Genomic DNA, 13,576 nt, shown 5'->3' on the forward strand with positions numbered 1-13,576 from the left:
CATTCAGTTCTTGACATCACCTGTCACATCCGTTCTGTTTCTATAAGTTCAACTGAATTAGGAATCAGTTAAATGACATCATCAGCAATCTGAGAAGAAAATGCTTAAAACACTCACTGCTTTGCATGAACATAAACCCACATATACCCCATCACATGTTGACGGATCTCTTCCTCAGCCAATGGACCAACTGTGGTGAGACACTACATGCAGTAAGTGTACATTTGCTTCCTGCTATGGGTCTAGTTTAACCATGGCTCCTTGGTGTAAACGGTCTATAGGAGTTATACAGGAAAGGAAAACTACAAATTCAGAAAACATTAAAAAATGATTTTATTGACAAAATAACACATTCTGTGAGAAAAGGGAGGTGGGGTGAGTCAGGAGGAGGGGATCGGGGGAATCTTTTTGAGGATCCAGCTCCTCAGCAGCTCCATCTCAGGCTCGGAGAGCTGGTGGTTCAGGCCAGGGAAGGAGTGGAAGGTCGTGGGCATGCCGGCCTCCCTCAGCATCACGGACGTATCCTCTCCCCACTGATGGAGCACCAGGTCGTCTTTGGTCCCATGGCACTGGAACATGTCAGGGAGGGAGAGTTCTGCTCTGAGCCGCTCCTCCACTGCCTTCACAGTCAGAACAAAACGCTTCATCAATACCATACCTACTACGTCCTAACAGTATGTCATCGTTTATAAATGCATAATTATTGTAATATGTACAGCTGAGTCAGATTTGAAAGGCGCTGTCTCCTCAGAAACAAACCTTTGTTCATTATTCCAAAGAGAAAAAAACTTCAAAAGCAACTCCATCTGATGTGTTTCTAAAGAAAGGAATATTACTTTCTGTAGTTCCAACACCTACAGAGCGGGACATCTTCTCTCTAGCAGATCGCATCACGTCAGCGTTAGTTTATCAATTTAAGCTTTTCAAACTTCATTATTTGGATTAAGTGTTAGATTAAGTAGTCAATGGCTGTTATGTAATTAGCTCCTGTTGCATCATGTCGAATTTGTATTGTTTAAATGACGTCATTGTTGATGCAGCTGATAGTGCAGACTGCATCAGCATATTACAGTGTATTAAATAGACTGTAATGGATTGCTGCAATAACTGAGCTTTTTGGAGTTTTTGAGCAGAAGAACTCAAACGAGATATCAACACAACATTTGACATATTAGCACCTCATTAGCGGAGTGGGCAGCCCATGTCTGTGCCGCAGTGGAACGGGTTCGAATCCGGCAGGCAGCCCTTTGCTGCATGTCATCCCCTCCCAATCTCCACCTTTCCAGTCTGTTTGTCCTATCTCTATGATAAAGAGCAACAGTGTGGATACGGTGAGCAGATCACTTCCCTACGGTTGATGGAATCTACCTCATTCAATTAGTCAATTTCAATTAAATTAGCTTTATTGGCACGTTGTTGCCAAATCAGTTTACAGAAGATGTTACATACCTATTTAAACACCATTTAAAAGTGTCACCTTTGCATTTTTTTTTACGATAAAATGATAATTATTAGAGACAAAATTAATCTCCTCCTGCCCTCAATTGGTAATTACTTAACTTCAACCTCCTGAAATATATCTAGACTGTTTTACTCCAATCAACCTTAACCAACTAACTTCAACAATCTTATCGTCTAAGCCATCAACCTGTCTTTTAGACCCGATTCCAACTAAACTGTTTAAAGAAGTTTTACCCTTAATTAACACCTTGTTATTAAATATGATCAACCTGTCCCTATTATCTGGCTACGTACCACAATCCTTTAAAGTAGCTGTAATAAAAACACTTCTTAAAAAGCCTAGTCTTGATCCAGAGGTTTTAGCCAACTATAGGCCAATATCTAACCTTCCCTTTCTCGCTAAGATCCTTGAGAAAGCAGTTGCAAAACAGTTGTGTGATTTTTTACATAATAATAGTTTATTTGAGGTTTTTCCATCTGGATTTAGAGTTCATCATAGCACAGAGACGGCACTGGTGAAAGTTACCAATGACCTTCCACTGGCATCAGACAAAGGACTTGTCTCTGTTCTTGTCTTGTTAGACCTCAGTGCTGCTTTCGACACTGTTGATCAGGACATTCTACTACAGAGACTGGAACATTGTGTTGGCATAAAAGGAACCGCACTAAGCTGGTTCAAGTCCTATTTATCTGAGCGATCTCAGTTTGTATGTGTTAATGATAAATCCTCCATGACAGCCAAAGTCAGTCTTGGAGTTCCGCAGGGTTCTGTACTTGGACCGATTCTATTCACCTTATATATGCTTCCTTTGGGCAATATTATAAGGAACAAACTCTATAAACGTTCATTGTTATGCGGATGATACCCAATTATATCTATCAATTAAACCAGACGAAACTAATCAATTGGCTAAACTTCTTTGTTACTTCAAGGCTGGATGACTGCATCTCATTGTTATCAGGTTGTCCCAAAAAGTCGCTTAAGACTCTTCAGTTGATCTAAAATGCAGCGGCACGTGTATTGACAAGAACTAGGAAACGGGATCATATTACTACTGTATTAGCTGCTCTGCACTGGCCCCCGGTAAAATACAGAATAGAAATAAAAATCCTTCTCCTGACTTACAAAGCAATTAATGGTCAGGCTCCAGCATATCTTAAAGATCTCATAGTACCTTATAAACCAACTAGAGCATTGCGCTCCCAGACTGCAGGGTTACTAGTAGTTCCTAGAGTCTCTAAGAGTACAATGGGAGCCAGAGCCTTCAGCTATCAAGCTCCTCTCCAGTGGAACCAGCTTCCAGTTTGTGTTCGGGAGGCAGACACCCTCTCCACATTTAAGAGCAGGCTGAAGACTTTCCTTTTTGATAAAGCTTATAGTTAGGGCTGGCTCAGGTTTGCCTTGGATCAGCCCCTAGTTATGCTGCTATAGGCTTAGACTGCCAGGGGACACCTCCCTGCTCTCTTCCGTCTCTTCCTCTCTCCTCCCCTCTCTCTCTTCTTCTCCCTCTCTATCTGTATGCATTTATGTAAATGTTTGCTACTAACTCAGCATCTGGAGCATCATTCCCGGAGTTTCTGTGTCTCTCACGTAGCAGGTTGCCACTGATAAAGTTCACATATGAATCAGGAATCGTGGCTGCGCCTGCTGCCCTGGTCCTGCTGGACACCGGGAAGCCTTTTTGACATTTTCCTGGATTCATCCATACTTTCTCTTTTTCAACACATCATTTCTGTCAAATGTTGTATTTGTACTATGTTGTTTATCCTGTGCACACAACATCAATTGCTCGTCTGTCCATCCTGGGAGAGGGATCCCTCCTCAGTTGCTCTCCCTGAGGTTTCTTCCATTTTTCCCCCTTTAACTGTGGGGTTTCTTTTAGGAAGTTTTTCCTTGTGCGGTGCGAGGGTCTAAGGACAGAGGGTCTGAGGAGAGAGGGTCTGAGGACAGAGGGTCTAAGGACAGAGGGTGTCGTATCCTGTACAGTCTGTAAAGCCCACTGAGACAAATGTGTAATTTGTGATATTGGGCTATATAAATACATTTGATTTGAATATGATTTTATAAATGATTACAGTTACTAAGTACGACACAAATCCCTGATTTGAGGGATCTTATAGCGGTTGTGTATCAGGCAGAAACATATTTAGCTGCCAGAGGAGAACTAGCAGTTTCTCTTCAGGATTAACATTTGTACGTTTGTCATTTGGCTAATTCCCAAAAGTGGAGAAAGTCTTAGTGATTATAACTTCTCACAGGGGAGGGAGTGCATCTCTGTCTTTACCTCCCCTGCAGTGAGCACATACAGGATCCTCCGTGGGCAGCCATCATCTGCCCCAGGATGACTCTATACCTTTGTTTGTGATTTAGAAATTAGACTTTCTGTTCCTGACTGAAACCTGGCAGAAGAATATGGAACAGGGCCCTCTCATCTAGCTCTTCCCAAAGATTACACTTATCAGTCTGCAGTGGAGCACTTTGGATACGTATGTCACTTGAACTACAAATGACAGAAGTTGGTCATACAAATCATATTTATTCATTTTGTAGGAGTTTCTAAGTTGTTGTTAGAATCTATGCCTCCCAATCAGACACTCTGTTTTGTGGTGTTTTCACTTTCAGTCCCTGGTCCGATTCAGTTTGCCTTGAATATGTTCTGTTAATCCTCTTTATTAATGGAGGTGTCACTATGGACTAGCTTCTGAGTCATTCATGTGTTTCATTCGTTCCAGTTCTTGCCCGTTTAGAAACATTGTGTCACATGCGGAGATGGAAATAATAATTCACACTTTTATCTCGTCCTGTCTCGACTATTGCAATCCTCTTTTCCCTGCTTCAGCACTGGATCACTGGATTACTGGCTCACTGGATCACTGGATTGATAGAAGTGGTGCTACAGCAGAACACCTGCTCCAAATGGACTCATGTGACTTTATCCATAGATTAAAAGTTCTTCCTTCATTGCTGCAACATGGGAGCAAATGCTATCCAGGATACTTCATAGGTAATCACGCTCAACGCCGTCGTTAGCATCTGTGTTGTTGTGACTGCTAGCCTTGGCTGAGAAACGTGTGTTTGTTGACATTGACTCTGTTTTGTGCTCATTTCTTTGGTGCAGGAAGCAAAAAGCTAAACTTGAACAACTTAGTATACATAAAGTTACTTACTTATATATCTATCTGGCTCATTAGCTGCTAAACGCTTCAATATGTTCACCAGCTCGTCTTTAACTGTATCTTTCTGCTGCGCAGGTAGTTTACGGTGGAGGTTCCCTGAGAAGATGAGGACGATGAACCAAAGCAGTGAAGTGGGCTGTAAACAACAATAAGCTGAAAGACACTAAAAGGACAGGTGCAGAATTCTCTGTGGGTTTGTCACTACGAGCAACAACATTTATATAACATGAAGTAATTTCATCTATTATCAATATAAGATATTGATGAGTGCAACTTCAAAGGATCACTCCAGTGTTCTTACACATCTCAGTGATGTCAGCAATTGCAAAGAGTGAAATGCTCGCCTAACTGCTGCAAAGGAAATAGTTCCATTGACCTCCTGTGCTATTTGCACATATTTAAATGAGGTAATATGCATACATATGGTGCAAAGTCGTCTACTAGAACTAAAATATAAACATAGGTTAACATACTATAGGAGGCTTTTACCTGATGACTGTAAAGTGAGATTGTATGGACCCAGTTTACAGGTGAAATGCTGCACCATATTTCTTTAGAGCAGGTGGCTCGGGACGACACATTGCACCTTTAAATAAGTAACGCTGCTGTGCCTCGTGCGTAAATGCACACAGCATCTTTCTTAATGGGGAGACACACTTATCGTTTCAGCTGCGGTGGAATCGCTGCAGGTATTTAATAAACTCAAAACAAGTCTTAAAAAACTTAAAAGATTGTTTATACTTTGTCACTTAGATAATTGCAATCAGACGCATAACAAATGGGCAAATTATAGCTGCAAAACTTTATGGCCGTGTTTGCGCTGTCTATCATAAGCACAATATCTTGTGTCAGTCGGACCTTGACATGGGTCAGATAGAGTTTGGAAATGATAAGTATCTAACGTGCTATCAGCTGTCGCAATCCATTCTTTGTGAATGTTCCCCTTTATGTGCAGGCAGGAGTACAGCTGACCGGAGGGTAGAACAAACTACCTGAAAACACTTCAGCATGTTTTAAACAGTCAGCAGTCATATGTGTGTGAGCTCTGCAGTCATATGTGTGTGAGCTCTACAGTCATATGTGTGTGAGCTCTGCAGTTATGTGTATGAGCACTGCAGTCATATGTGTGTGAGCTCTGCAGTCATATGTATGTGAGCTCTGCAGTCATGTGTGTGTGAGCTCTGCAGTCATATGTCTGTGAGCTCTGCAGTCATGTGTGTGTGAGCTCTGCAGTCATATGTGTATGAGCTCTGCAGTCATGTGTGTGTGAACTCTGCAGTTATGTGTATGAGCTCTGCAGTCATGTGTGTGAGCTCTGCAGTCATGTGTGTGAGCTCTGCAGTCATATGTATGTGAGCTCTGCAGTCATGTGTGTGTGAGCTCTGCAGTCATATGTGTATGAGCTCTGCAGTCATGTGTGAGCTCTGCAGTCATATGTATGTGAGCGCTGCAGTCATATGTATATGAGCTCTGCAGTCATATGTGTGAGCTTTGCAGTCATATGTATGTGAGCTCTGCAGTCATGTGTATGAGCTCTGCAGTCATATGTGTGAGCTCTGCAGTCATATGTGTGTGAGCTCTGCAGTCATATGTGTGTGAGCTCTACAGTCATATGTGTGTGAGCTCTGCAGTTATGTGTATGAGCACTGCAGTCATATGTGTGTGAGCTCTGCAGTCATATGTATGTGAGCTCTGCAGTCATGTGTGTGTGAGCTCTGCAGTCATATGTCTGTGAGCTCTGCAGTCATGTGTGTGTGAGCTCTGCAGTCATATGTGTATGAGCTCTGCAGTCATGTGTGTGTGAACTCTGCAGTTATGTGTATGAGCTCTGCAGTCATGTGTGTGAGCTCTGCAGTCATGTGTGTGTGAGCTCTGCAGTCATATGTGTATGAGCTCTGCAGTCATGTGTGTGAGCTCTGCAGTCATATGTATGTGAGCTCTGCAGTCATTGTGAGCTCTGCAGTCATGTGTGTGAGCTCTGCAGTCATATGTGTGTGAGCTCTGCAGTCATGTGTGTGTGAGCTCTGCAGTCATATGTATGTGAGCTCTGCAGTCATATGTGTGTGAGCTCTGCAGTCATATGTGTGTGAGCTCTGCAGTCATATGTATGTGAGCTCTGCAGTCGTGTGTGTGAGCTCTGCAGTCATATGTGTATGAGCTCTGCAGTCATGTGTGAGCTCTGCAGTCATATGTATGTGAGCGCTGCAGTCATATGTATATGAACTCTGCAGTCATATGTGTGAGCTTTGCAGTCATATGTATGTGAGCTCTGCAGTCATGTGTATGAGCTCTGCAGTCATATGTGTGAGCTCTGCAGTCATATGTATGTGAGCTCTGCAGTCATATGTATGTGAGCTCTGCAGTCATGTGTGTGTGAGCTCTGCAGTCACATGTGTATGAGCTCTGCAGTCATATGTGTGTGAGCTTTGCAGTCATATGTGAGCTCTGCAGTCATATGTATGTGAGCTCTGCAGTCATGTGTGTGAGCTCTGCAGTCATGTGTGTGTGAGCTCTGCAGTCATATGTATGTGAGCTCTGCAGTCATGTGTGTGAGCTCTGCAGTCATGTGTGTGTGAGCTCTGCAGTCATATGGCTTCAACATGAACAAACAGGATCCTTTAAATGTTTTCACAGGTTAAAATCCATTTCTTTAATTTTACAGAAAGTGTGATGTACCTGAAAAGCAACAGAATCCTTGTTGAGAAAACTGGAAAGTGCAAAGACTCCTGCTACGTCAGGGTGGTACCGACACACCAGGTGGAGAGCCATGGCTCCGCCCATCGAGAATCCCCCTTTGATTCGGGACAGAAAGAGAAAATCTCAGCTGCTGGAAGCATCAACTGAAAAGCATGAAACACTAAGAATTAGTATAAGTATAAAATGTCACATCATAAACATATTAATCTCCATATGAATAACAGGACCTTACTAAGGGCAAGCTGAGGTGGAATATACTTCAGTTTAAAAAAAGATTAGGATGGATAGGACTCCTCAGTTCCACATCATCAGCTTTATTTTTCGCCTTGGTTTAAATTCATGAGTCTGTCCTTAATCTCACATCTGGGTACATCTGGGCACACTGTGTACATCTGGGAAAGTGTGCAAGTACCCATCATCCTGTCAGAGGGCTGAGGAACGAGGGAGAGGGGGAAAAAGAGGAGGTTGAAGAGAGGAGCTGGAATTCACATGTCTGGCCCAACGAGTCTAAAATGAAACTGACATGCAGTGATCTGAATGTGCGTATTAAAACTAAAACTGTGTGGTTCAGTGAAGTCACCAGAGTGTGTGTGTGTGTGTGTGTGTGTGTGTGTGTGTGTATATACTTGTTTACAGCTATTCAAGAACAGGGAGATACACTGTGATTGAAATGATGAACCTGGGTTGTTTCTGCAGCCAATTAAAAATAGACCTCTGGACCCAACTTATAATAAATCAGAATTGTAGAAATAAACATCTGACAAAAATCTCCGTATGTTTGTTTTTCAACTATAAAAGCTCAGTACATAACTTGATTACACTTCTTTCGTAATAAAAATATTTCCTTACAAAACTGAATATCAGCTGATATTGTCATCAGACTTTTTAAACTGTCAAATATAATAATATAGAATATAATGTACCAAAAAAACAACATTGAATAATATATAAGAGAATATGAAATAAGAGAATAAATAAACTATACGTTTGAAAACACAATCATTTCCATGACATCAACATGAAGTAGAGCATTTGTGTCAGAAGGGGTCTGCAGTTTGTGTGTGCGGTTCCGACTTCCTCGAAAACCTTTTCCATGGAAATGTGTGCCGATTGTCAGTCCGTCGGCCGGGAGGTGGACTCGGAGTACATGCCGCTGCATTTCTCCAGCACTGACTCCACTGAGTATTTATAGTTCATGACAAAATGTTATGATTTAGTAAGATAATATTTCAGCAGTTTCCCAGGAGCATGTGTTCTTTCACTTTCCTCTGGAGTCGAGTCTTTCATGCATCCCCCCACACCACAAAGTGTTCCTATATAGTTATATATCTCAGGGCTGCTGGGGGGTTAACCCTTTTCCCACTGCTCTCAGAGGTTTCCCCTTTCATGTGCAGCCATCACTGGCTGACATTAAAACACTTGATGGCCTCCCATGTGTTTCCTGTGGGAACTCTTACCTTGCCTCAGCCATAATGTTTTTAGTACTTGATACTAGTGGTTTTTATTCCATTGTTATTTATACGTGAACTTGATAAGCACAATATTTGAGGCAAAAAGCTTTTCAGGACTTGAGAATCCTCTGAACCCTCTTTATTCTCTGTTGGCAGCATATGAAAGGACACGGTAACCTGATGAGGTGCATTCTTCATTATATATCATGACAGAGGGAGTAAGGAACAGCCAGACTGAGGTGTGTGTGTGTGTGTGTGTGTGTGTGTGTGTGTGTGTGTGTGTAGGAGGAAAATACAGAGGAAAAAGGATCCAGTGAGAGGAAGCAGAGACAGCGAGGGAGTGAAAGGCTGACAGATAGCATCTTCACTGTTCTACAGAAGAACTCAGAGAGCTGCTAACACACTGCCCACTTTTCTATGAGGATGGTTCAGATGGTTATTGGCCTTGTGTCTCTGTACTCAAGTACCGAGCTCGAGTCAGGACATGGTTGGTCTAGCTTAGCATAAAGACAGGAAGCAGCTCGCCTGACTATGTCCAAAGTACAAAACTTCACCTGCCAACACCAATGATCACATACATGTTGTGTATTGTGTTTGTTTCATGTGTTGAAACACACTATATGCCACTCGTGTGTTGCCTTTCAGAGTCCACCGCCACGCCAGCACAGCACAGAACGCTTTAAGCTAATTGCTAGTGTCAGCAGGCATCACGCTCAAAATGATAACATGCTGATGTTTAGCAGCTGTAACGTTTACTATATTCACCTTCACAGTTTAGCACGTTAGCAATTAACATCCGTTAATTAGCACTTAAGACAATAAGCTGAGGCTGATGGGATGTCGTTAGTGTTGCAGGTATTTGGAAATGTGCCAAAGTACTGTAGAAATTAAAATGTTAAACTGATGATTGCACATGATGAAAAGTCAGAGGGTCAGAGGTTAACCAAAGTTATTACAATTCATTTTGAGGGGAACATTTTATTCTCGATTAAAGAGATCTGACATAACTGTCCTATAAAGAGTCATGTGTCAACAGTTTATTTAATGGGCCTGCACTACTTATAGTGCTGAGTGGTACAGGAGTAGAGCTTCATATGGTCTGTGGGCACAGGTCTCTGTACAGTTACAACCAGTGTGACAACAAGACTTCAGAAAGCTGCACACAGTCACTATTGTTCATCAAGAAATAGTTCCCTCTTAAAACCACAAAGCGTCATTTTGACCTTTCTGTTTGTGTAAACTGATGACACACAGTGTTTAGAGGTGCTGGTATGTGTATTTTTGAAGAGAGCACCAAAGGAAGCAGATGTGAAGTCAAAACCAGATCCATACCGATGACAATCCTATGTTTGGGGATCCCGGCGTTGACCTCGTCCTGAATGATGGACCCTAATGTGTTGCACATGTCGTCGATGGACTCTGTGTGCTCTGGGCAGTCCCGTGAGATCTTGTAACGGTCAAACCAGACAGTAGACGGAGCCCCTCGCATGGGTGTGTATGGCCTGATGGCATCAAGATGAGGGTCAGTGTTCAGCTACATGGCTGCAGCTTCATTACAGGCAAACTTGTATAATTAATACATTGGGAACAAGCGCTCTGTGGCATGTTTGCCCTATACACAAACGGGAAGTACTATTACAATGAACACCTCGATAGTGTTTCCACTTCTTAGACTATGAAGAGCATCGAAGAGAATTGTATGTCTGACAGAAACAGCTGCATTACAGTTCAGACACTGATATTATCTGGATGCAGTACCACACCTGTTCAGTCAACAACATCCACATTACTGGTGATTGTTTGAAAAAGATGTCGTCACAAAACATATGGATATTTGATTTAGTCAAATGTGAGCCAGTCATAGACGTACCGAGCTGGAGCCGTGGGGTAAATGACTCTAATGTGACTGAAGGACAGATCCGGCACCGTAACATCTCGAACCCAGGCTCTCAGGCCCCGGCCAGTGTCACCTACACATGGATAGAAACAAAATCAGAATCAAATTACAAACAATGCTGAGCAATTAACCAGACCATGTGGAATGCATGATGGTATTGCAGATGAATCCTGGAAAATGACGTAATGTCTCAGCTTCAGTTATTTTTACACTCCTAACGACGGCTATGCTAAACAAGCATGTTCATGTTTTCTGCAATACACTGCTTATAGAGTAGACAGAGGGTATTTAATATGCACGCATACAACACATATGACTGCTTCTTGGATTAGTCGGTATAAAATAGTGTGAACACAGCTAACTGCTCATTTAAAGATATTTAGATGCCGTTTAGGTATTGCTACTGTTAACAATAATTTAGTTTAGGTATAGCTAAAGGTTTACATTTCATGGTGGAAGAGTAGGATTGCCATACAAAAGATAACAGCAACACATTCATAAGAATAATGGGAGGAATAACAATTCTGTTCACTATCCTGACATTTTCTAAATGATAAATGCAAACCAAGCCAATGTTTGACCGCATGAAGAAACTCAGCTCGTTTTTAACCTTCAGTCCAAAGAAAGCTTTTACTCAAAACATGTTGAGATGAAGTTAGTGTTTGGCTCACACTCTGCATATTATGAACCACACTTACATTACTTAGTAATAATACACCACATCTAAAGAAGGCTGCATGAGGAATACAACTTTCTAAAAAAACAAACTATTTTTTAAATATGCAAAGCTCTGGTTTCTATTTGATCAGGTCTTATGTGGCTGTCATAGTTTCACTGTGTGTATTAATGTCAGCTAACTGTCACCCTAGTAGCCTCCAGCATAGCACAGTTCTGCTGCAATGAGAATGCAAGAATTGGATCAACATGTCTGAAGAAGGTTGCAAGGGGATGTAATGATCAGAGGGGAGGGAGTGTTTCAATCACTTTAACACGGGTGTGCAGACACCAGACAGTAAATTACTTCTGATATCTGTTATCAAACGTTACAGGTGAGTAAAGGAGCTGAGGAACAGGAGTCACTCTTTCACTCTTTCAAAACAAACTAGAGGTCATGGTCGTGCTTTATGACCATCCCTGAGCTATCTGACGCACAACAGCGACACACTGCAGATAGCAGCGTTTTGTAAATTAATACAATCACGATACAATCACAAAGAACCACTGAGGTGTAAAACAGACTACTGAGCACCTGAACCGTGCAGGAAGATAAGCGAGGCGGAGTGTTTCCCCGTTGGAGACACGGCACACTTGTGTAGCTTCCTCACGGCAGCCATGACAGTCTGAAGGAAATCACGCGAGTGTCGGACAGCTGGGCTAAACCTCGCGAGACACCCTTGGTTGGACTACAATACATATATATACACTCACATTAGTTGTAAAAGAAACAGAGTGCAGTATTTCACCTCTACTACTGGGACTTACAATCTAAATTTATCAATCAAGAAACTAAAAAACAGTAGTATGTGTATGTTATAATTATAGAATGTATTGTATTCTAACTTTTAGAACATTATAATTGAATCTTTATATTGTGTATTGTATTCTTGAGCTATATTGTATATCGCTGTCTCGTCTAGTGTTGATATATTTACTGTGTATTTTTTACTCCTGTGTAAGGCTGTCTGTCTGCCTGCCTGTGTGTCAGTAAGTGGGCAAGAATAACTGCTAAAAGCCGGTCCAAATATCACTGCTATCTTATAAACTTTACATGGGGGCCTAGCTACGCTTTGTAACTACTTTGTAACTACAACGCTTTGTAGTTATTGCCATCTCAGCTTCTTTTTCAATATTTTTTAATAATTATTTCCACAGTTGCAAGTACCATCAACAGTAAGGGCAAACATTCGTATATGTTCAACCCAACCCCATGGGCTCACAGAGATTAGCAAGTATAAGATTAGTAAGAAACAAATATAAATTCACATTCAAATGAAAAAAACTGGGATTCCCGGCTCATGCTCCTTTTTGAAGAATAAAGTTTTCAAAATGAAAATATTTCACTTAACTGTCATTGGTTATGGTATATTTTATACTTTGATTGATTGATATATTTTTCATGTTAGTGTTGAGAGTTGTGCCCCCTCCCCTTACCAAGACCACAAAGTTCTATTAGATCTAGCATCTTCATTTTAGTTCACTTTAAAATGTTAAAAGAATTCTGCCTGGGGAAGCATGCCCCCGGACCCCCCTAGAAGATGTGAAGTCCACCCTACTCCTAAGACACGTCAACATGACTAAGGCCAGGTAACATGGACCTGGTTAACATGGCTGATATGTTGACGACCAGCACAAAACACTATGTGTGTGTAGTGGCTTTGCTCAGTGCAAAACTCCAAGACTTACTTCTCCATCATCATGCCATCTGAGATCCTTTTAATGGTAATTGTACTACCATGCAGGTGCACACAGCTCCACCTCACCTCTGGGCTAAGCCCACCCAAACTTGAAAACCTAGCTACGCCCCTGGGGCTTAGACATCTGTGTGTTTACTGTGGCACTAACTGGGGGCTGTACGGTCCGTGTAACGTAAATTTTTTTGTGTTTTTGTTTCATCCTCCGCACAGAAATAGTACTGCTTTGCAGGGAGGGGAGCGTGAATTTGGACAGTGAATATCCCAGCACCGGGAGTAACAGCGGGATGATGGAGCGCGGGGTCTAACCTGTGTATCGGCAGCAACAGAAAGTTTGACAATCTGATGGAGAGTTTGTTACATTCGAGCTATTTGGTAAATGCTAACGGAAGATCCGTCTGTCCCCAAGTCGCCGCACACTCTACTCCCTTCTAACCAGCCTCCCGTCGACCATCAATCCCTCATGGATCCCCTGAGGGATG

At 42.0% G+C, this 13,576-nt stretch overlaps 1 protein-coding gene across 1 annotated transcript; it reads right to left on the bottom strand.

Annotated features, from left to right (window-relative positions):
* Positions 1–315: 315 nt before the first annotated feature.
* On the bottom strand, positions 316–12,065 carry lyplal1 (lysophospholipase like 1). Its single transcript, XM_029452641.1, has 5 exons — positions 11,933–12,065; positions 10,657–10,756; positions 10,119–10,288; positions 7,315–7,430; positions 316–620 (listed from the first exon to the last, which is right to left on the bottom strand). Exons 1-5 carry the CDS (start codon positions 12,015–12,017, stop codon positions 381–383), a joined length of 711 nt encoding a protein of 236 aa, XP_029308501.1. The 5' UTR covers positions 12,018–12,065; the 3' UTR covers positions 316–380.
* Positions 12,066–13,576: the final 1,511 nt, after the last annotated feature.

This window comes from Cottoperca gobio, chromosome 16 (assembly GCF_900634415.1).
Source record: "Cottoperca gobio chromosome 16, fCotGob3.1, whole genome shotgun sequence".
In the NCBI taxonomy this organism is placed as follows: Eukaryota; Metazoa; Chordata; class Actinopteri; order Perciformes; family Bovichtidae; genus Cottoperca; species Cottoperca gobio.

Bases quoted from the DNA above. Each gene is read 5' to 3' on its own strand.
- lyplal1 (XM_029452641.1), bottom strand. From the start codon at position 12,017: ATGGCTGCCGTGAGGAAGCTACACAAGTGTGCCGTGTCTCCAACGGGG. The intron at 7,431-10,118 runs GTATGGATCTGG...CCCGAATCAAAG, and splicing joins CAAACATAGGATTGTCATCG to GGGGATTCTCGATGGGCGGA. The intron at 621-7,314 runs GTACATCACACT...CTGACTGTGAAG, and splicing joins AGGATTCTGTTGCTTTTCAG to GCAGTGGAGGAGCGGCTCAG.